This window comes from Suncus etruscus, chromosome 14 (assembly GCF_024139225.1).
Source record: "Suncus etruscus isolate mSunEtr1 chromosome 14, mSunEtr1.pri.cur, whole genome shotgun sequence".
Classification (NCBI taxonomy): Eukaryota; Metazoa; Chordata; class Mammalia; order Eulipotyphla; family Soricidae; genus Suncus; species Suncus etruscus.
This window is the reverse complement of record NC_064861.1, coordinates 87,499,138-87,523,291: the sequence shown is the minus strand read 5'-3', so window position 1 is coordinate 87,523,291 and position 24,154 is coordinate 87,499,138. Positions and strand designations below refer to the sequence as shown.

The window sequence follows — 24,154 nt, the reverse complement described above, 5'->3', positions numbered from 1 at the left end:
TTATCAAACATATGCAGTTGTCCAGAGATTCAAAGCACTACTACTGATACTGTGGCTTTTGGGGCATGTTCTCAGCTGCCAGTCCTCTTTGAAGAAGGAGGATGCAAAGGGAGTGCCTGTGCTGTAGCTCAAAAAAGCCTGGTGATAACATCCCTGAACCATATACCTGAGTTTGGTCAGATTAGTGTACCCAAAAAGAATCTTAGAGGAATGGTGAGGTGGGACCATCATGTAAATGGTAATTGTATTAATGATTCATTGGAGATACAATAATTTCCGCAAATGTGCTGGCATTAGTGCAGAACCAAACGCCTAACTTGCTGAGAAATGCCTTTTAATTGTGAGTGGAAATTAGAGGAGGCTTCACACCATCCTGACTTCAGTGTAGGATATACAGATTCCAGGATCTTCAATACAGAAACATGATACCAACAACAGAGACTGTGTGAAAAATAAAACTAGTGGCACTATAGACAATGACCTGGAATGGACAAACTAGTTTGCCTGGAACCTAGAGATGGTCTTATGCCAGGAAACTTCAGGGGTAGGGTCTCCTTGTATTTAGGCCAAGGCTTTTCCTTTGCATGTCCCTCATATTTTGGTGGGCCTTTGCAAACAATAACTGCCACTCTAACACCGTTTTTATGGTGCTCCTTTGACTATAATCCTTAAAAAAAACCATTTAAACTTTTGAAGGTTAACTTAACCTAATATGCATGTGCATGGAAATGTAACTACTATGCCTTCAAGTTTAAGGAGTTGCATAAATTTTATGGCGTTAGATTCCTTGGTGTACCACTAAGAAATGTTATAATGTACTACAATCTGGGGTCTTGAGGGACAAAGTAATTGTACATGGGTTCCATTTAATTTTTCTTAATGTTCTTTGACTGGAAGATCAAAATTAAGGCATCAGCAAGGGGTTTTCTTCTGAGAACTCTGTTTTTGGGTGATTGCCCTTTCACTGTAACTTTACCTTGTCCTCTTTCTTTGCATCATTGTTCATATAATTAAAAATAAATAAAAAATTTTTAAAAATTAAAAAAAATGTTAGTGCTTTGAGTAACTCATTTTGGTACAGTTTCATGTACCAGGATTAAGTCTGCACTGGCACCAAACAGCCAAAACTCATTTCCAGTGTCAAATTACAACCTGAGAAGCTGACTTGGGTTTTCTATAAATCCCAGAACACTTTCTTGAGAATGTCTTCTTACTCTTTGTAAGATGCTCTGTAAAATTTTGCTGGGCTAGAGGAGCTGGAGCAATACTATGCAAGGAGGTCTCTTACCTTGCACATGGGCAACCAGACTTGATCCCTGACAATCCATGCACATGGCTGATCAGACTTGATCCCTGACATTCCATATGGCTCCCTGAGTACCTCCAGATTTCACCCCCTGAACACAGTCTGGGGTAACTCTAGAACACTACTGGGTCAGGTGTGACTCCCAAACACACAAATGAACAATCTACTAGGATTGAAACATAGACACATTTGCTTTTCTAAATATCAAAGTATAGACATCCAGCAGTTTCTAAGGAAAAGATACTATTTCCAACAGGAAGGAATTGAGGGAAGAATATGAGAGATTTTTGCATGGATCAGCATGTGATTTGTCTACCTTTCCAGTCAGCACTAGGATTAATCAAGCTTGATTTCTTTTGTAGGGACTGAGAGGTTTGTTTATTGCTTTTGCAACATCAGTTCACAGACTTATAAAAATTGGATTACCATGACTGGCCCATTGTAAAATATTAACTGGAAGTCACTCATGAGAGAAATACCTTGCAAATGAGCTTTGCTTGTTTACAGTTTATTTGCAATCTCAAATGCATTTCCACCAATTTGATTGCTCCATCATTCATGTTGGTCCTAAATATCATTTGATTTGGGACTGGAGAGATTGTATAGCAGGAGGGAACTTGCCTTACCCACAGACTTTTGGGGTTAGAAATCCAGCACTTCATATGGTACCCTGAGCCCCACTAGGAGTGATTCCTACACTTGATCTTAGCCAAAAGGCCGAGAAGCGATTGATTCCTGAATGCAGAGCCAGCAGTAAAGTAAGCCCTGTGCATTGTTTGTTGTGTCCCCCACCCCAATCAAATCAATAAATACCATTTCCATCAACAAAGAGTAAATCTTTGACTGGTTTGTGTTGCAAGGGTAGGAGTGAGGGCAGGGAGAAAAAGGGATTAAGAAAAAAAGGGAAGACGCACACCACGAAAGCAGCAAGGGAAGAGCAAATGATCATGCAAGGAGTCTAGAGTTAATCCCATGACAGTATACTTCAGAGGTGGAGAAACCCTGTGTCTCCTAGGTCAAGGGAATTCCCTCTACAATAACCCCAATAGTTACTGTGCCTATGCAGGGGGATAAAGAAAAAGAGAAAAAAAAAAGCACAAAACAATCATTTTTCCACATGTTTATTTATCGATTGATCGATTTTTTTGACATCTTTATTTTGGTGTGAAGATTATGGTTAATGTCTCCAATATTATTTTATTTTATTTTGTCTTGTCTTCTCTTTATGCACTCGAGCATGAATTGATTTCAGAACTGAGACTATTGTGTGGTGCCTATCTTTATTGCTGTAGTGCTCACGGGTTATTTAATTCGATAATTTTTTTCTGTATTGCTGTGGTATTTCAATTACCTTTTTTACATCCTCTCTCAAACTGAGGTTGGAAGCCTCTAGAGAGACTCAGCCCATTTTCAGCATATTTGACTTTTGACTTCTTTTTTTTTCCTCTTATTTTGTACCCCATTCTATTGCTTTTCTTGCCTTCAAACAAAACCACATACCTCGATTTTTCTAGCTCTGCCTCTTAAATAGAAGGGAAAACGAAGGTTCCAGGACCAAACAGATATGTGATCACTAATAGTAAGCCAGACAAAAAGGGGTCCACCTACTCTAGCAGCCCGGGGAGTGATGGTGGGGTATATGATTGTAGAAAGGGAACTGGAATGGGGGGAGGACATAGTTGGTGATGGGTATTCCCCTGACTCAATGTTAATTTGTATCTAAAATACTACTGTGAAAGATATGTAAGCCATTATGGAAAAAATATGTTTTTAATCAGAAACTTTCTTTGACTTACATGTATTTTTTATTATATCAATTATATGTTATGTTATGTCACTATATTATGTTATGTTATTTTACCTCATTATGTTAAACAATTTTGTCTCTTGAATAAATTCTTACAATAAAAAAAAGAAAGAAAAGAAGGGAAGAAAGTGGAAAGGGGGAGCAGAAAGAGAGAAATGGAAATTGGAAGTAAAAGAAATGGACCTACAGATGGAGTGGGAGAAAAGGATGGAGCTAAGATTTGCAGTAACTGGGCCTGGAGAGATAGCACAGCGGTGTTTGCCTTGCAAGCAGCCGATCCAGGACCAAAGGTGATTGGTTCGAATCCTGGTGTCCCATATGGTCCCTCGTGCCTGCCAGGAGCTATTTCTGAGCAGACAGTCAGGAGTAACCCCTGAGCACTGCCGGGTGTGGCCCAAAACCAAAAAAAAAAAAAAAGATTTGCAGTAACTGAAGGCCAGCCTTTTCCTGAAGACTCTGACTTCAAACCAGTCCAGGAAAGAGATTGGAAGGTAGTAAATCAGTCTCAAGGTTGTTGTAAAGAAAAAAAAACACATTTTAGGGAAACTAGGAACACAACAGCTTAGAAAATCTCATGGAGAATACAGTGATCAGTCCATGATGAGGCCAATAGCAGTCGAAGGGAATGTCTTTGCTTGAGCCAGGTTCAAGAGCTATCTACCCACAGAATCTGTTGCAAGGGGGAGAGCTGGAAAGTTCTGGTCTCTGCAGTCAGCCTAAGTGTGGCCAGGGTTCTGGAGAAGGAGTCTCTCCTCCAGTGTCCCATCAAGCTCTGGGACTCTCTGAGCTCCTGCATCTTCGCAGCCTTCATGTAACTCCCTACATCTGCTAAGCCAGAATCTGAATTTCCCAGGCCTCAGAGTCCCCCAAAAGGGACAAAGAGTGCACCTTCCCTCCAGCACAATCTCACCTGGTAGGTCTGTAACCTGCAGCTGCTCTAGTCACATTTCAAAGGTCTCACCTAGGACCAGGATCACTCTAGGGACACCCTGTAAATATGAATTCCTAGTGAACCACAGTTCCTGCTCTTGAAGGAACAGCCAGGTGGTGGAGAGACCAGAGCACCACCTAATTAGGAGTTCTGGGTGTCTAATCACAATCACCCATGACTGAGTCCCACTAACAATGGTGTCTGGTGTGTCTGTGTTAATGGACATGTGCTGGCATCACTGCTCATTGTGCACATGGGTGTGGACTCACATCTGTGCACACACGAGTGCACTTGCACTTGAGCGCACACACCTGCATGTCTATGCAGCACACAACGCCCATGTTTGTGTCGTGTGTACTGAATGTGTATATGTACAGGCATTCATGCATGTGCAGACACATTTATGTGATGAACATGTGAGTTATATATACAATCCCAGCTGAAGAGGAGAGTCCTCAGCCTCCCTAGGAAGCAAAGAGTCAACAGGACAGGAGGGAAGGGCCAGAGGTGGGAGGGGGCACCCCAGCACCTGATCTGCCAAGACTCCTCCCAGGAGAGCTCAGTTCAGGAGGAGGAAGCACAAGGTTTATGGTCTGTCTGTCTGTCTGTCTGTTGAGGAAGCAGTTGATCCTTGGAACCTTCCTGTGGCTCCAGCTCTTCTCTTGGCCTAAGGAACCCAGCAGCTGTGGCACATGGAGCCCACCTCAGCCCCTTCCCACAGAGGGGCAGTGCCCTGGCATATTCTCCTGCTCACAGGTGAGGGGGTCTTTCCTGGAGGTTGGCAGGAGACACAGGCTGGGTATTTTAGGGTCACAGAGCTCTGAGAGGGACAAAGTATAATCTGCACTTTGGAGAGAGCACAGTGGAGCAGCGCGAGGTTTTGAAGGGTTCCTGGGGGCACAGTTCCAAGTGCTGAACCCCAGACTCTGCATGTGTTGAATCCCAGCACTGCCTGGTCCACAACCCTGTGACAGGAGGCACCACTGAGCACCCTGGTCTGGCCTAGAGACCAAAGAGGACAGTGCTGATGTGGGGACACAGCAGGGAGATTCTTATGGAAGGGGTGAGAGGAAAAGAGTCTCAACAGGGTCACTCAGCTTGTCCTCACAGGCTCATGTCCTTAAGGCAGGAAGACAGACCATGAAGCAGCTTGAAGGTGCTGTCAGGCATGGACAAGTCTCAGGAAGAGACAGATCTAGGATGGGCCAGTATAAAGTGGGGGATTCAGAGCAGGAAGAGGGGAGCATCTTCCCAGTGTCTGAGAAAACAGGATCTGAGGGAAGGAAAGGAGGAAAAAGCATGTATTGGGGTGACAGAGAACAAGTCAGGGCTGAGGTGAGGGTGGATTCACATTATGTCCCTTCGAGCTATAGCAATAGTAGGGTGCTTGTCTTTCATATGACCTACCCAGGGTTGATCCCCAGCTTCCATATGATACCCAAGTCTCCCCAGAAGGGACCCCTGAGCAAAGAATCAGGAGTAATCCCAGAACATAATCAGGTGTAGGAGAAGAATGAACTTGTGATCCTTCTGCTGACCCAAACCTAGAGGAGGAAACATTTGCTCCCTCACATGGACCCTACTTCACTCCTTCGTTTAGCAGCAGTATGATGAAGTGATGAGGGCACTGGGCCTCACCATTGTTTCATGGTTAGGGATCACTCCTGGGGAGCCGGGATCAAACTGAGTCGGCCATATGCCAGGAAAGTGCCTGAACCCTTGTTAATCTCTCCAGCCCTCAAGTAAATAGTCTACATAATTTTCTACGCCAAATAATTGGGCACGCTCTGTCTATTGCAGCCTCACTCATAACCTTCTCGGCCCTGCCCACTACTGCCCAGCAGTCCCCTGATATATTTGTGAAGTTGATGCTGCTCCAGTTTTCTGAAGGGAATGACGTTCTTCTACTTGTCCACAACCTGCCAGAAAATGTTACACAGTTAGACTGGTTCAGAGACAAATGCCAACCTGACAAAAACATTGGGACATTGACACTAAACCCAGAAAATATATCAAATGGTCCTGCAAACAGAGACAGAGAAACTATTTACCCCAATGGGTCCCTGCTGATCCGAAATCTAATCAAACAAGACACTGGGATCTACCTTATAAAAGTCACTACAGTGAGTGGTGAAGAGAAATATGGACAGAGAATACTCCGTGTCTATGGTGAGTGATCCTGCTGTGACCTTGGCTCTGGGTGAATCCACTTCACAAGCAGTGTGAGCATTTGGGGCATTTGAGCAAGGCATTTCCCCTATAGGACCCACAGGGGAAGGAAAAGGTCTGGGGCCCTTCCCAGAGTCGACTCTGAACACTCCCCTCTCAGAGAAGGGCCAGTCTGGGAACTCACCCAGCATAAAGAGAACAGTCCTGGTCTAGTCACTTGGCTCCAACTGTAGGACCCTAAGAAAGACTCTGTGAATGCCAGACACTGACCCAAATTGCAGGATTTCTAGAGACTCAATCTATAAAGCCCCCACCAGGCCTAATTCCATGACCCTGGGAGCCTATCCAGAGCTGAGGTGGCTTTGGGAGGACTGTATGGAGCAAAGATTCCTGCAAACCAGAGTGCCAAGGCACCTGAGCTGATGTCAGCAAGGGCTCATCCTATGGCTTTGTGCAGCGGGGACACAACTGCTCTTTCCCTGCTGGGACACATCTGTCTTTCCCCTCAGCTTCAGCTCAGGACCAGAAAGCAGAAATACCACAAGTTGTGGCTCCAAAACAAGCAGAATGGGATACTTCCTTCCTTTTCCCCCCTAATTTTTTGACTTTTGGTCTTTGTATACCCAGTAATGTCTGGGGGTTATGCCTGACTCTATGCTTAGGACTCATTCCTGGTAGCCTAAGGGAAACCAACCTGTGTCTGCTACATGCAAGGCAAATGCCATCCCTGCTGCACTATCCAGCCCCAAGACTCTTTTTTCTTAGGAATCTTCTCTTTGTAAAAACTCTTACCAAGGAGAGAGGTCATGTGAATCTGCATTCATATGGACCCTTCTGTTTTGTTCCTTCCACATACCTTCCTCTTCCTCTATCACATCTTAGTGTTGCCCCTGCTCCCACAGTTTCCCTCACCCTGAACCTCCCTGTAAGCTTCCACTATCACAGATCGTGCACCCCTTCTAGTTCTGTGCTCAGGCGCAGCTGCCAGGCAGTGGGAAGAACCCCCAAAGCCACTGGGGGCAGCAGATGCATGAAGGTCCCAGATTCACCCTGAAAGGGTCTTCCAACCAGTCCTCCAAGCTCCTCTCCCTCTTGTGCTAACAAGAGAAGTCACCAGACCAAAAGAAAGAAATACCCTGATGTGTCCTCCATCCCTGACCACCACAGGCCAAGCACGATGACAGTCTTTAGTCTCAGATGCCCCAGTCTGTAAAGTCAAAACAACAGTACAGGTATAGGGCACTTGCCTTCCACATGGCTGGCCCAGGGTTGATTTCTCAGAATCACATATGGTTCCTAATCCTCTTCAGGCACAATCCTTGAGTGTAAAGTGAGGAATAACTCCTGAGCACCATGAGGTGTGGTCTCCCTCCCAAAAAATGTCCCAGTAGTATTTGAGTCTGGGACTACTGACACCCTTCTTCTCCCTCCCAATGTCTTGCTCTTGGTGTAAGCATCCAGCTCCTTCCAGGAACACTGAGACCTTCCCTGAGGTGTCCAGGCCATGTATATTGACTGGCTCACTATGTAACAGAACTGTGCTGTCATGGTGTCACATGTTCATAGGGCAGGGGTTCAGCTGTCGAGACCCAATTGGAAAGATTGACTCCAACTTGAGTTGTGTTTCCTGAGCTGCAGGGAAAATTCAAGGCATCCATTTGGTCTCTTCCCTGTTGCCTCAGTGACTAAGAGTCTGGTGACAGGTCCGGCTTTTTAAACTTGACAGGTTCTAAACTTGACAGTTACTCCTGCTAGTTTGTAACTTCCTCTTCCTCATAATGATCCCTGCCCTCCTCTTCCCTCCTGTACCCAACAGACCCACCCATCTCTCACCAGGAAGTTACTGACTTCAAGCCCATAATGGCACATTCCAAGAATCATCCTTGTTTTCAGTCAGCAACAGAATTTGGTCTAGGGCTCAGAGTGTGCTCCCAGGAGAACTACTTCAGAAAGTCTTATAGTTTTGGACCATGAATAAGGATATTCATACATCCTCTTACACTTGGTCTCATTCTTCAGTCCCTGCCTCATAACTGAACAACAGAAACAGTCCATGAGACCAGGGTTCTAGCAACTTTGGTTTTCTCTATTCCTACAGTCACTCTCTGCACCTGCTGTGGTCTAAGATTCAAGAACTGATGCAACCTCAGCAGGAGACTCTGAGAACAAAGACAGAAAACCTGATTTTATGGACAAACCAACCAACTCCTACCTGTCACCTCATATTTCTAGATCCTTTCATGTATTTTGTTTAACATCTCTGGTGTGGTGTATGTTAGTCATGATGAGCATCTGGAAAAACTACTCCCTCCTGAGCCTGATGTTGAACGGACCCAGACCTACTTGTTTCTGGCATTGCCATATCATTTCTGCTCAGAAGCCCAGATCCAGGCTGCAGCCTAGACTTCTCAGGGCTGGGCCCCACCCCACCTCTAGGAAACTGTCAGTGGGACCCCAAGAATAATGCACAAGTCCAGGTAACATAAGTGTTATCAGGTGAAGGAACCCACATTTGGGGGGGGAGCACTGTGAGATGGATCTCTCTCTCCTGGAGAAAGAATAGGAGATTCACTGAGGCTGCTGACACCAATCCTGTGTCCTCCCACATTCATACACTGGAATTGTTTTAAACCTATATCTGAGCTTACTTTAAATATATTAGGGTCCTTATGGTCCCTGAGTTCAATCCTCACAGCTTTCTCTTCACACCACACACCCACTCATAGTCTATGGGATGAGAGGGGAAAGATGGTGACTCTAATGACAGATGCCACAGGAGAAATCTGTTTACCAAATGGCCCTTTTCTCTTGTCCCTCAGAGCCATTACCCAAAGTTCACATCACAGTCAACAATTCGAATCCCTTGGAGCAGGAAGACTCTGTGGTGCTGACATGTGAACCCAAGAGTCCAGGCACAACCTACCGGTGGTTCTTCAACACTCTGCTTGTCCAGCCCAGCACCAGCCATCAGCTTTCCTCAGACAGCAGGATTCTGACTGTGCTCCATGTCACAAGGAACAACACAGGACCCTATAAGTGTGAAATCTCAAACCAAATGAATGCCCACCACAGCGACCCATTCAACCTGACTGTTCTCTGTGAGTAACTCCTGTTCCTATGTAGGGAGCTCCCCATTCACACTGACAAGGGTCAGGTCACATCTAACTACTCAGGTCCACTACACAGACCTACCCCCCCCAGACAGCCAGATTGGTCATGATGCCATCTCAGAAAATCCAACAGCCACAAACCTGAGTAGACCAGAAGGGTTGGGGCTACTGTGTCTTGAGAGGCTCAAGTCAGTGACCTGTGATCTGAACAGGGTCACAGCTCAGACTCAGGATGAGAGAACAGGAGCGGCAGATTGCAGTTTAGAACCACGTGAGACCCAGCTTAGAGGTACACTGAGGCTGGGGCAGACTGGGGTTTCCCTCCTCCAATAATCATGGCATGTTGCAGGACAGGTTGAATGCTCCACAGTCCCCAATGAGATAGGAGAAGCTGGTCCAGTTGTAATTCCCCATAATAGGTAATCCCCACAGACATGGGCAGCTTCAAGCTCTTTACCCACTAGCCAGTTGCTTCTCCACGTGGAACCACAACCTAGATGGCAGCCTACTGCTAAGCTTTCCTACCTTCCATTTATTGAGATCCAAACAAAACCCTCCTTGAAGAGGGGAAGCCACATAAAAGGCGATGGGAAAACAAGACCAATGGAAAGCAACTAAGATACAAATGAGAAATATTTCAAAGACCTCTATTTACCTCACACTAGAACTTGATTTTGTGTGTTGCAGATGGCCCAGATGGCCCCATCATCTCCCCCTCAAAATACAGCTATAGTCGAGGAGAGAATCTCAGCCTCTCATGTCTCACAGCCTCTAACCCACCTGCACAATATTCATGGTATGTGGGCAAGAAGCTCCTGGTGTCCACACATAACCTCTTCATCCCCAGTCTCTCTCTGAATGACAGTGGGTCCTTTTCCTGCCTCGTCAGAAACTCAGTCACACAATTCAATAGAACCATGGAGATCAATATCACAGTCTTCGGTAAGTGCTTCCTTGGAATGTGGCATCAAGCTTGGGTGGAAGTTGTTTTTCAAAATATAAATCTGGGCAGAATTCATACTTTGTAAGTAGGAGTCCTGAGTTCAAGGCCCCTGTGTTGCTTGGTATCCTGAGCACCAGTCCCTTAGCCACCAAATATCACTCAAGGAAAAGAAAGAAAAATGACTGAAAGAAACCATTTTCCTATATCCAAGGACACAAATAAATCTCTAATTTTCACCCCAGACTTCCCTCTTACTAGATCTCTACAATCTTTCCCCACATGTTTCAGATTTCTCTTGGCTGACATGACTGAGTCTGAAACATTCTGAAGTACCTGCCATCCCAGAGGCCCCTACAGGGGAGTAGTTTACAGAGAAGAGTAATGTCCAGCTGTTCTTTCAGTCTCAACAAGAATCCCAGACCTCATTTTCTGCTGCCTGCTCACTTTGCTACAAGGGAATAGGCAGCTTTTACCTTTTCCCCAAAGGAGAGGATGAGATCTCCTCTTAGGGTTCATGGGCATGATAGAGCCCATGTTCTGCTCTGACCCAGACTTTGCTCTGATGCCCTCAGAGGTAGGATCAGAAACATAGGGAAGTGGTTCATTTTGAACCTATCTTGAGTCTCCAATCATGCCAAATCTGAGACTGGAGATTTTCACAGACCAAGTTGCATGGATGGGGATGAGGGCTTGAGAGATTCTTCTGAGCAGGGTCCTGGTTTCAACTGTATGACATTGTGCAACACTAGCCCAAGTGACAACTGAAGAACAGACCCCCCCAAAATAGGGTATGGAATAATAGTAGGAGATAGGACACTTGATTTGTAGGCTGCCAGCCAGGGTTCAATTCTCAACACTCTATATGATCCCCTGAGCACTGCCAGGAGTGATCTCTTAGCTCAGATTCAAGACAAGCCCTGAACATTGACAAGTGGGACCCAAAAACAAACAGAAAGAACAGGCCTATGGGGTTCAATCCTGAGACTGAAGGAGCAGGGCCATAGATAAAGTTAAGGAGGTGAACAGTACCAGCCTCAGGTGCACTGTGATTGCTTTCCTAGAGTCCTTCTCTTGGAGATTAGAGACAAAAGCAGGGAAATAAGCACCCTATTCAGATTGAGAAATCTGAGTTGGGAATAATCCTGGGCCTGAGATCAGGAGGATTAACTGGAATATCTTACTCTACTAAAATATTTAACAAAGAAATCTTTCCCTTCTCCTTATAAGCCACTGCCTGAGAAAGAGGAGTTTGACCTTTATAAAGACTCAAAAGATGTAAGCAGGTAGAGGCATGGAAGCCTCTCACTGCTGAGGTGCTGGATATTTGCTGACACAGAGATGGAAAAAAGTACAGCTGGGGTGTCATCTTGAGGTAAAGGAGTTCCGTGGTAGAGAAGCTGCCTTTTTCTTAGAGGTCGCCACAAAAACAAACACACTCAGTGTGACTGGATCCCTTAAAGTACCCTCTGCAAAACACTGTGGTCCAGAGGGACTGAGGTGTCTGAGGAAGAATGAAGCCTAGACACCGTTTCCTCTAGTCACCCCCATCCCATTTCCCCACAGAGCCAGTAGCTGCGCCCTCTATTCAAGCCTCCAATACCACAGTGACAGAGTGTGCCAGCCCCGTGGCCCTGACCTGCCTCACGGATGACACTGGAGTCTCCACCCGATGGTACCTCAATGATAAGGATCTGCAGTCCGCAGAGAGGAGGATGCTATCTGCTAACAACAGGACCCTCATCCTCCAGCCAGTCCTGATGGCCGATGAGGGGGACTATCAGTGTGAGGTGTCCAACCCCATCAGTTCTAAAAGAAGTGACGACATCAGGCTGCAGGTGACACGTACGTGAACTCCCTCCCTCCTAATCTGGGTCTGAGTCCACAGAGCAGTAGTGGTCAGAACAACCTCTCAGGTCCTAGGCTCCAGCTGGTGGCCCTAGGCAAGGTTTCTGCCTCTGGAATGGCTCCTGGGATGAAACTTAGTAGGAGGTTGGTGAGGCCAATTAATGGAGTTGGGAACCAGAGAGGGTGCTGGCAGTATTGTCCCTTCCCCTCTCTTCCCTTATTGAGGCTCTTGCTGGGACATCTGGGGCTCACATATATGGTTGGTGAGAAGTGGGGGTCATACATTCATGGTAGCCTTATGATGGTCTCAGCAAAGGGGCCCAGAGTCCCTGAGATCCATTGTTGTTCCCAAGCTCACTAACTCCTGACTTTTGTGTCTCAGCCACTACTCAGGATTCTCATGATGCTTATGATAGCGATGTGTTCTTGGCAAAGTCAAATTAGGGTTTATAGTTACTGTTCTCCAATTCTGTGACTCTGCAGCCTGTTTTATTAATCAACTTAGTTTTGGAGTCAATCTAGCAATCCTCAAGTCTTAATCCTGGCTCTGCACTCAGAAAACAGTACTGATTGGTTTGGGGCACAGTGTGGATTATGGAGTTAGAACCTGGGTCAACTGGGTACAATGCAAGCTCCTACCATAGTGCACTTGCTCTGGCTCATGTCTGAACTTCATGCTCTGACTCTGCAGAACAGCGGACGTCATACTCTCAGAGAATAGAAGGGTCAGATGAGAGAAATAGAAAGTTCTCCAGGCACCTGCACCATTGGCCAGTTTCACTCATGGAAACAGCCTCTAATCTCCTTCTTACTAAAGATGGTTGAGCTGAGTCCTGGATCTGCCCTCTGAGACCAACCATAGTGTCAGAAAGGCAGAGATAGTTTGCAGTATGAGGAAAGGCTGAAAGGGAATGTGATGAAGTGAGAATTGGAGCAAGTCCAAGGTCTGAGCCTGAGTAAATGAGAACCAGGGGAGCTCATGGAAGGAAGTGGAAAGCCCAGTGACAACAGGCAGGCATTGTGTCATTTCCTTCCTGCTCAAACAGTCTAACCCCTACAGTCCCCATGGTTCCCCCTGGAATTAACTTGGATTCCTGCTCCCCTGTCTCCCTCCTGCAGGAAAAGGTACCACAGGTATGCCAGTGGGGACCTTCCTCAACATCCTCATTGGGGTCCTGATTGGGGTGAAGCTGACAGTGGCCATTGGCTGCTTCCTGTTTCTCAGAAGGTCTAAAAGGTCAGAAGCTATTTCCTACCTGATTGTCTTGTCATGGGCTTCCCCAGACTTAGAAGAGGGACACCCCTCCCTTGGTTTCTGGCTTGGCCCAAAGGCCTCCCCCTTCCACAGGGATGCTTTCTCCTTTCCAGTTCCTCTCCTAGCTGCAGCCTGAGGGGCTCTTCAAAGCCTCAGTGATCCATGAGTCCCGTTCAGGCCACCCCCTCAGACTGTCCCAGACACTCAACCAACTGCACTCCCGGTTCCCACAACCACACCTCAGGTTCTGAATTCAAACCCAACCCCTGGATGTAACAGCTCAGAGGTTGAATTCCACCTGGATACACAGGACCTGGCTCCCTCCAGCACCTCACAGTGTAGCAAGGGGACTCGACGCATGAAAAATTCTGTGTACTTCATGAGGACATGTAGAGGCTCATGATCTGAGCCCACAGAGAGTAGAACCGAACCAGGCCAGCTGGGGTTGGGGCCAACTATCACCCATGTGAGAGATGTGAGACCCACAGGTCCTGACACGTGTCCTGGGTGAATGGGGGTCCCCATGATAGGAGTCTGAGAGGTGTTGAGGCCTCCTACCCAGGCAAGCAAGAAATAAGAGTCCATTTATATGTCCCTTAGGAGTTCCTCATGTGTGGGGTCCCATGGATCTCACGGAGTACCCCCCATCTTTACATTGACTCCTACCTTCTGTTCATTCAGAGCTCAAAGAAGAGCTCCCCACTCTGTCCATGCCGAGGCTGAGCTTTCTCAGGCCCTGCTGGGTGCCCCCACCCTCCATAAACAATGGGCAAATGGGACCACAGAGTCTGAGAAGTGGGGACTTCTCTGTCCCCTAGTGGACAGAAGGGTAGTTACCCTGCCCTCACCTGCAACTACACTTTCAGGAACCCAGGACAGCATGATCCCAGAGAGCAGCAGTTCACGGCACCCCCCCTTGGTGAGTGTCCCTCCTGCCAGGTGGCTGGGAGGAGGTGTCTGGACCCACTGCTCCTCCTGCCACTCACTGGGCTCTGACCTGACCGTGGGGTTCCTGAGAGCCCAACTAAAACTCAGTACAGGTGACTCAAAAAGTCATTTCAGCTCTGACCGTGGGGTCTGTTGTTGACCATGGGAGTTGTTCCATCCCTGTGTGAACATATAGTGTCTTAAGGGTCTCCCCAAAGATCATCCTGTGTGCCCTGATATTCTGGAGCTAACCTAGCCCTCCAGGGTGCTCCCTGTCTGGTGCTCACTCTGCTCACTCTTGTCTCTTCTCTCAGGCCCTGATGCTCCCAGAAGCTCTGCTGTCCAGGTAAGCCCAAGAGTCTGCAAAACATGGAGAGGAACCAAATGCTCATAGCAAGAAATGGGGGACGGTATGGCATTGCAAAGGATTGAGTCAGGATCCTTCATGAATGGGAGCCCTCTCTTTCCCCTGCCTGAGCTCACCCTGGTCCCATCCAGTCTGAAAACCTGGAGAGCAGTCAGTGGTAGGTGTCCTGCGGGCAGAGAAGATCCGTGTAAACCTGTAATGGGGACAAACTGGCACTCAGTTCAAATCTATTCTGGAGTCAGCTCCACTGGAGTACAGGGCGTACCCAAGAGTGACCCTCATTCTTTCTCCTGACATCCCTCTCTCACTGAGGGATGTCCCCCTTTCCTGACCCCAGGTCTGCCTTCTCCGAGTTTAAGATGAGTGTGGGGATGGAGCTGCTCTCAAGACCAGAGGCCCAGATCACCCCACAACTCAGCCTGGTGATGCTTCAGGTTCAGGAGTAACAAGGAAACAGGTGCTAGCTGCAGAGGGTCAGGAAGAAACTCACTCTCCCTGGGCAGTCATACTTCCTAAAAACATGCCAGGAGGCCCAGGCAAGGACACCCCAGGACTAGACCAGGGATATCCTAGACCAGGGATAGTGTTCAGGCTGGCTTTTTCTTTCTTTCCTTTGAGTTGTTCCCTGAGACTAAAGTTTTACAGCCCCAAGACAGATGTGACTTCTTAGTGTCCTCAGGAAAAAAACCCTAATCAGCTGGAGTGGGGGCATTGCTAAACCCAGAGAATCTGGTGTCCAGAACATTTAGCCTGAGACAAAGGGTCAGCTTTGAGTCCTATTAGTGTTTGGGGATTTTGCCTGGATTTTTAGAAATTACACAGACCTCCCTGACCCTGAATAGACAAGCACAGATGCCCATTTCACCAAAACTTAAAGTGCTCCCAAAGAAATCTGTAACTACCTCAGCATTCTCTTCCTTTCTGTTTGGTTTTGGGGTTTGACCAGCTGTACTCTGGGCTTACTCCTGACTCTGTGCTCAGGGATCACTTGTGGTAGGCTAAGGAATGTCAGGGATCCAACCTGAGTCAATCACTCACAAGGCTAGTGCTCTCTCCTAGAACTCTGGCCTTAAGAGAGAGCTATGAACAGCTGGAATCACTTAAAAAGTTGGGGATGGGTGGCCAGGCTTCCTCTAAAGTGATTTTTTTGGCTCTTCAGATAGGACACCCCGAGTTACACTTTCCCTCCTGATCTGAAACATATTCAGGCTATAATCTTCATTGACAGGAAACAGAAGTTGAACTGTCCCAATCCTTTTGGGTTCAGCCATTTATGTCTCCTGTGGTCTGTGAGAGTTGTTTGGGGGCCACAGTAAAGATGGTGCCTGGCTGGGGTGATGTCAACAGCCTCAGACCAAATACAAACCCAGTTTAGAGAAACCTGTGCTTTCCCCTTCCTTCTGCTGCATTTTTACTTTTTTAATTTTCTTTTTCTTTAGTTTTTCTTTTTTGGTGGGTGTTTCAGTCATACCTGGCAATGCTCAGGGATCACTCCTGACTCTTATTTCAGGAATAAATTCTCATGGGTTCTGGGGACCATATGAGGTGCTGGAGATCAAATCGGGTTGGTCTTCATCCCACCCACTGTACTATCACTCTGGCCCCAGCATCTTTACTTTCATAACTATGGGTTCCTGCACATTTGATTGAAAAATATTTGAAGCTCATTAAAAATTTCTCTAATTTAGTCACTATAAAATGGCAAGTTTCCAAAATAGTCAACTTAGTTGTCAAACTTTCACTGCTAGAGACAATTCATGAGGAACTCTCTGAAAGCAGCCCCTGAGCATCATTGGATGTGGCCCTAAATCACAGAAATTGGAGGACACTAGGAGAGAGAGCATGTGTGATGACAAAAAGTTTCTGGAACAATTGTAACAGGAGTTTGCTTAATCAAGCACCCAGACAGCATGGCAGAATCATTGGCCTTTATTTCCACAAGGAGCCCAGATCAACAGGTCTAGACCAGGCAAATCCCCTAGACCTTGGGTTCAAGAACCCATTTTTACAGAGCATTGCAGGACACTGATTATGATCATGCATTGGGCAACAAAGCAAGAACATGTGTAGCAGGAACACAGCAAAAGAAAATGTCCTTACGTTCAGTGTTTTCTTGGCTTGAAAGAAGAAATTCAGACAGAGTGGATGCCTTCCCAATTTTCCACCCACAAGTAAAATCATCAGTTCAAAGAATATAGGATGTAGAGATGATATCAATCAAAGGTACAGATACATAGCATACATTTCCATCCTAACCTTGGCCTTCTTTTTCAAGTGGATAGCAAATCATTGATACTTCATTGTTTTCTGGTAGCAAAACAGAACTGGGCTATATATATGTATATATATATATACATATATACATATATATAAGCATTAATGTAACAAATAGCATAGCATCTAATCAGAAAGCCTGGCAGCAACGAAGTTAATTGCTTTGCTAATACAGCACACTTCAGTTGGAATTAAGGTACCAAAGAAATGAATCCACTAATGAGTCTTTTCTCTCCAGTCGAAATCCTGATGACAGGCAGGACTCATTTGACAACCAATCGGTGACAGCACAATGCATAGATGAAGAAGTACCAGCCCGTGGAGCATGCTCCTTGTTGCATTCCTCAAGCTTGGGCCCTGCTGGCTGACCAGCTTCCAGGACGTGAGTAACTGGAGCTTCTCTAGAATCTGGACATCTGCAGTAGAGGGGACATTGTGGATTTGGTTTTGTGACTCTTTCTGCATGATCCTTGTGAATCCTCTGGGTTTCCTTGAACTCAACTTTAGGGTGCATGTGTTCAATGGTTCCTGTAGGCCCTAGTTTCTACCAGAAAAGCAAATATTGCTTTCTCTTTTCCTTTACTGGTAATTCGTTAAATAATCAGAATAACCAATGAAGTTTACCTCTGAAAAGTATTTCTAGTCCTTTGGCATAGGCACAGTAAGAAATAGATATGATACCTTTTATCTATAACCTTTTGGTTAAGCTTCATCTCTCTTTGGGTCCATGGTAAAAGATAAGGGCAAGGTGAATTTTTCTGGGGACATCTCATCATATTTCCCAGACTAGTCCTCAGGCCTGGTTAGCTATTCTCAACCTCATACGGTCCTTGTCTCTTGTTTCCAGTCAATGACAATCCTTGTCATTCCAGACCCTCCACTCATTCTGGTCATTATGGTTATTCTGATCATTCCAGTCCTTGTATCTTGCTTCCTTTGAGTCATTGCCAGTTCACAACCAGGCTCTTGACCAATTTTATATATATATATATATATATATATATATATATATATAGAGAGAGAGAGAGAGAGAGAGAGAGAGAGAGAGAGAGAGAGAGAGGCCACACCTAGCAGTGCCCAGGTGTTACTCCTGGCTCTTTTCTCAGATTTTTCCTCGTAGGCTCGGAGGATCGTAAGGGATGTCAGAAATTAAGCCCAGGTTCATCCTGTGCTAGCCACAATGCAAGGCAAATGCTCTACTGCTATGCTATCTCTCTGGCCCCAATGTATTTCTTCATCTTCGTCTTCTTCTCCTTCTTCTTTTTCTTTTTCTTTTTCTTTTCTTCCTCCACTGCCTCCTCCTCCTCCCCTTCCTTCTCCTCCTCCTCCTTCTTCTTCCTCTTCTTCTTCTCTTCTTCCTTCACTGCCTCCTCCTTCCCTTCCTCCTCCTCCTTTTATTTATTTTTGTTTCTGAGCTACAGTGCTCAGGGCTCACTGCTGGAGGTGCTCAGGGGACCATATGAAGGTGGGAGGAAAGAACCTAGGTAAGATGCATGCAAGGCAAGCACCCTCCCAGCTGTATCATTGTGCCAGTGTCCCGATTATATTTCTTGAGTGGGCCCGTAAGCCCTCCACTGTCAAAGCCTGGGCAGCATAATGTTTATCTCAGTTCCATTCATGGCCCTTGGTGGACTCCATTTTGGGATATTAGGAATTCAGGCCAACCTCAGGGCAAATGAAGTTTAAGTCAAGTAAATATGATGGATGCCCTCCCTGGAATTTATCAACCTGCACCCTAGCAGTTTTTGGAATGAATTAACTTCCACATTACAAAGGCAAAAAAATTGTATTCTTCCTGTGTCTGTGCAAACAAGACATTGAGTAAAGTTTTATTTATTTTGTTTGTTTTTGGTATTGAGCCACACCCAGTTGTGCTCTAATCTTACTCCTGGCTCTGCACTTAGAGATCACTCTTGGCAAACCAGGAGATGCTGGGGATAGAATCCAGATTAGCTTTGTACAAGGCAAGTGCCCTACTCATTCTTACCATGAAAACTGTTTAATTAAAAAAAATATTGGCTTTAAAAAGCATAAAGGAGAGAGAAAAGCAACTTCTCACTTATTGCAGTCTTTCACAAAATATCTCACTTCAGTCTTCCATAAAATGTCTTAGCTACTTAACACAAACATCACTTGAGATATCTTAATCACTTTAAATAGACATGACAGCTCTCAACCCAAATAGTTTCAATTTATACAATGGCTTAAATTTATACAATTTCAATAATTTTCAAATTCTCATGCAAAAATTCTAATTACTTATAGAGGACTGACTTTGACAACCAAGACGGATCAGAATGTTTCCTGACACCATAAAGAAAGACCTTGGGGTTTGACAATAAATATATTTGGAGCCTGTAGTCAGTTTCATGATAGTAAGTTTCAAGGATGGAGACATCCTGCATCTTTTTTTTTTTTTTTTGGTTTTTTGGGCCACACCCGGCGGTGCTCAGGGGTTAATCCTGGCTGTCTGCTCAGAAATAGCTCCTGGCAGGCATGGGGGACCATATGGGACACCGGGATTTGAACCAACCACCTTTGGTTCTGAATCAGCTGCTTGCAAGGCAAACGCCGCTGTGCTATCTCTCCGGGCCCGACATCCTGCATCTTTTAGGCCAAGGAAATTTTCTTTCAAATTTTCCCATAACTTACTGTGTCCATTAACACTTGCCACATCAACCTCTTTTCCCCCTTTTTCTTTTTCTTCTTTTAAATTTATATTTATAGCTTCTAAACAAGGGCTTCCACCAGCTTTCTTTTTTTTATTTTTAACAGAACCAGAGAACACAAATCATTTTGTTTAGTCTCATATCTCTATGGCTTCCTACAAATTGAGAGGGGAAAAAAGGTGGATGGTTCCAGGGGCAAAGCGGTCTCATGAGCATTGAGTGAAAATAAAAAATGATCAGACCTAAATGCCCAACCCAAAGTCAATGACAATATAATCAAGAGACCAAACTACAACAAGAAATGCACAAAAGGGACCTGTTTAACTAGCAGTTCAAGAACTAAGGGTGGAGGTATGAGGATGTTCCTAATTCACTGTCACTATGTACCTTAAATATAACTCTAAAAGACTTGTAATTCAGATTGGTCTCAATAAAAATTTTAAAAATTCTAATTACTTATCAATAACTTTTCAAAGCCCAATTTTTACAACCTTAAAAATTCTTTACAAAACTTTCAAATGAGTTTAAAACGTTATTTAACTTCACTTTTTAAATTAACCTTGCAGAGGACTGATTCCTGGCTATGGACTCAAGACCCACCCTATTGGGTTCTGGGTACTATATGGATGCCAGGAATCAAACCTGGTCAGCAAGGCAAATGCCCTCCTGACCGTACTATCACATGATCCTTACCTACACATTTAATCAAAGTGACACAGTTACAAAAGCAGCATAGAGTTTAAGACTGCAATAAGATCTGCTTATTTCAATCTGAACCATGTTGATATGTGTCCATGAAGCTATTCTGACACACATGATATCTTGACTTTATTTCTTTCATTTAAATCTTTTTTTGGGGGGGTTAGATTTAGTGTTAGGATTACTATTTGGGTTAGGGTAGCGTTAATTTCCTTTAAATCTTTAAAATTCTGAAACAATCTATATCATGTGGTCTAGATTAACCTCAAAAATTTTTGCCATCTCCAGGACATAGCTCAGAAGGTCTTTTATACATTTTAAATATATTTTTTACAAAATATTTTAAAATAACACAATCTAGAGTAAAGTGACAAAGTGTTATTAAAATTGGGGATAGATTTTGGACGATATCTGGTAATGCTCAGGAATTATTCCTGGTGCTCAGGAGAAATGTTGGATGCCTAGGATTGTATGAAGGTCTGTATATACAAGGCAAAGACCTATATATGGTACTATTCCTGCCCCCAAGTTTTTAATAATCTATGCTTATCTTAGTTTTGAAAGTCAAATATATTCCTTCTAATTTTATATTTTATCCATTTTTTAAATTTAATAACCAAAACTGTAGTATTGTACCAAAATATTTTTAATCTTTTGAGACAATATTTTTCATCCTTTTGGTCATATCTCCTTTTTTCCTTTCAGTAAAAGCTAATTTTTTGTTTGCTTCCAAATATATACACTGTGTACATGTTGAGCACACCCTCTGGTCGGTGCTCAGAGATCATTCAGTGCTGGAATCAAGCCAAGGACTCCCATATGCAAATCACATATTCCAGACATTTCTCCTTTGCTATTTTCTCCCCCCAGACTAGTTTAAAATCTTTCTGTTTAGAACATCTTAATTCCTTTAATTAAGGTCCTGTCCTCTCTCAGGAAGAATTGAATTGGCCACACTCTTAAGAGGTACATATCTACTGAAATAAAGTGCCAAAAGAGAAAAGTAAAAGCTTCTCTCTCTCCAAATGTTCAGTATGAAACCCTCTTACCACTCCAAGACTCATGAAACCAAATGCATAGCCAGTAATGAACTGAGAAATTCTATTTTAGGACTTAACACCTTGTGGCTTAGCTAAAATAACACTTAGGCCCTCTGGCAAACCCTTCTTCAGAGAACCTGAGCAGTAACTAATAAAATTATTTGTCAGGTCCATAAGCAATTACTAATAAAAACTCAAAATTGCACTTACTTGAATAAGTATAATATTTACTCAAACACCCACAAAGAAAAGAGTTACAGCTTCCAGAGGTAGTCAGCTTTTAATAGAAACAGTATGCTAATACTTTGGAACAGGAGTCAAGAATTAGCACTTAGAGATGATTTAAAAAAATCAGTGGTCTAGAGAAATAGCTCAGAATTAAGACACTTGTCTTGCATGTGGCTGACTAAGGGTCAATCCCTGGCACTACATATGAGTCTTCAAGTTCTACCAGAGTGACACCTGAGCACAAATGTGTGGTCAAAATAACAAAACCAAAACAAAAGTCAATAGACAGCAACCAGTTCAAGGACCAGCAGTTGAAAATCACAGGTTTAATTGTTTAAAGAATGTACATTTGGGATATTTAGTTTTTTCCCTTTTCTTTGATACGTTTTTCTGTTCAAACTGCTTGTGACTTTCTATTTTTGTGAAAGGGTATTTTTGGTTTACTTAGTGAATCTGTGTATTACAATCTGTGTAAATCAATTTGACTGCCTTAAGTCATCCTCTTGGCCAGGAACTCCTCAAAGCTTTATGTCGAGAGGTTCCAATAGAAAATTTGGAAGCAGTTTTCCTCCTTCATGGCTAGAAGCGGACTAACTCAATTTCTTGTCTGTTCATCAAGGGTTATGCTAATCTAGATTTCAGCCTGTGCACATTCTAGTCCCCCCCCCCCGCCCCCACCACCACCCATTCACTTTCTCAGGAAATGTTGGTCTCTGCTAAGGTATGTTTGGCCATTAGTGGAGCACTCTTCTGAGCTAGAAGGCTGCACCAAAGCTGATGCATCTCTCCTTCAGAATTGAAGACAAAAGAAGGAGGAGAACTCAAACAGGGTCGAGTTTCTTGGAGAGCCTCTGAAACATACTTTCTCCTATGCCATCATAATAAACAAGGAAAGGAGAGAGAAACAGAAAACAAACTTCTTACTCAGACCTCCGCTCCTTGAGGCTGTAGGAAAGCCTGGACTGATTGAACTCCTGCTGTGTCCAGGAGACTCCCCTAGAGATGGCTAACAGGTTTTCTATCCAAGCCCCTCTATTATGGAGGTTCTGCCTGGACACAGAATATATCTACTATCCTGCACTCATGCTATTCAGTAATTTAATTTTGCCTGATTAAGGCTATTTATAAATTATTGGTAAAGTCTGTAGTGTTTATAATAAATAATTAAATATCATACAACCTACTGCCTCACAGTTAATACTTTAGAAAATGTTTTCTTTACAGGCCCAAACTGCTTAACTAGCGGTTGCAGTAATGTTATTTCTAAGTCTACAGGTCTCTGATGTAAGAAACCAGATAATGTGCAAATCATTTGCACATGTAATAGCAAAATATCTTTCAAGAATGACAGCCACAGCAACAAATTGCCCCAACTCCTCTCAGCCTTTTCTTCACAAGGGGCAGATAATAATTAGATGCAGCAGCCAGGTTCAGTCACATCGAAAATCTCTTTGGAACTTACTCTCTTCCTGCTCCTATTCCCTTTCTTTTGCCCTACTCATGGGGATCAGATCTTTTCTACTCCAAATATCCTTATGTTTATTAATGTTACTTAGTATTAGCATATGGTCTCATTTCTGCCCCTTGCAAGTAATTAAGACTGCTGTACTGTCTTTCCTGTTTTTTCTCACCACCTAATTTTTCCCCCTGCAGTGATGCCTTCTGCCCAATGTCACTAGAAGGAAGTACTAGAAAATTAAAGAAAGTACTAGAAAATTAGCCAAGTTCAGAGGTATTTTCACAACTGCTATTGATTTTCACATCTAAGATCATACATTTTCTTCTTGTACTCCTTCATCCCTATGTATGAACTGCACCCAGACCAGGATTAGCATTCAGACCGTACCCACTTCCCTTTCTGCAGATGACCCCATCCTCTGTACTTGGAGCTCCTGCTACTCCCCCTCCCCACATATTACACCCATATACATGCTGAATAAACTCATTTAAATTGGGTTCCCCTACAGACCACTTGTTTCTCTCTGTTTCTAGATCATCAAAGACTACAAATCTTTCTCTCTTTTGGGGGGTGGTGGTTTCTGGGATGCAAGGACATAACCAGAATATAGATCCTGAGCTATCGGCCTTCCCAGAAAATAATAGCTACACCTTTGTAGATTAAGCTCTTTCTTTCACTTGACCTCTAAAATAATAGAGCCCAGCCCAGCCCAATGAAGATAGAATTCCTAGATTTTTTTCTACTTCTTACTAATCCCTTATTTTTCATTTGAAGTTAGTTTGCAAAGTGCTTCCTTGAGTTGTGACCTCCTTTGTAACTCATAATTCTTACTGCTTATGACCATAACTTGATGTATTGTTTATTGTTAATATCTGCTTTGTAATTATAAACATTCTTCTCAATACCTATGACTGGCTTTTACACCTTATATGCTCCTAGATTGGAAATTAAATTTTGTAACATTTGCCAGAATGTGTTTTCCCATAGATTCATTGTGTGGTCTCATTTTCTTCATATTTTGCTGTCCTTGTGTATCCACTCCCCTTAACGAGGACTCAAAGAAGCCCTCTAATGCATACGGACTCCAAGAGCCAGTCCACAAGATCTGATGAATCAAGGCTAGCC

At 44.2% G+C, this 24,154-nt stretch overlaps 1 protein-coding gene across 1 annotated transcript; it reads left to right on the top strand.

Annotated features, from left to right (window-relative positions):
• The first annotated feature begins 4,736 nt into the window (after positions 1 to 4,736).
• LOC126028553 (carcinoembryonic antigen-related cell adhesion molecule 6-like) lies at positions 4,737 to 15,106 on the top strand. Its single transcript, XM_049787510.1, has 11 exons — positions 4,737 to 4,800; positions 5,051 to 5,107; positions 5,845 to 6,213; positions 9,033 to 9,311; positions 10,011 to 10,265; positions 11,830 to 12,108; positions 13,231 to 13,348; positions 14,233 to 14,285; positions 14,608 to 14,639; positions 14,792 to 14,817; positions 14,998 to 15,106. The coding sequence occupies exons 1-11, from the start codon at positions 4,737 to 4,739 to the stop codon at positions 15,104 to 15,106; spliced, it is 1,641 nt and encodes a 546-aa protein (XP_049643467.1).
• Positions 15,107 to 24,154: the final 9,048 nt, after the last annotated feature.

Bases quoted from the DNA above. Each gene is read 5' to 3' on its own strand.
- LOC126028553 (XM_049787510.1), top strand. From the start codon at position 4,737: ATGGAGCCCACCTCAGCCCCTTCCCACAGAGGGGCAGTGCCCTGGCAT. The intron at 4,801-5,050 runs GTGAGGGGGTCT...GGTCTGGCCTAG, and splicing joins GCATATTCTCCTGCTCACAG to AGACCAAAGAGGACAGTGCT. The intron at 6,214-9,032 runs GTGAGTGATCCT...CTTGTCCCTCAG, and splicing joins GAGAATACTCCGTGTCTATG to AGCCATTACCCAAAGTTCAC.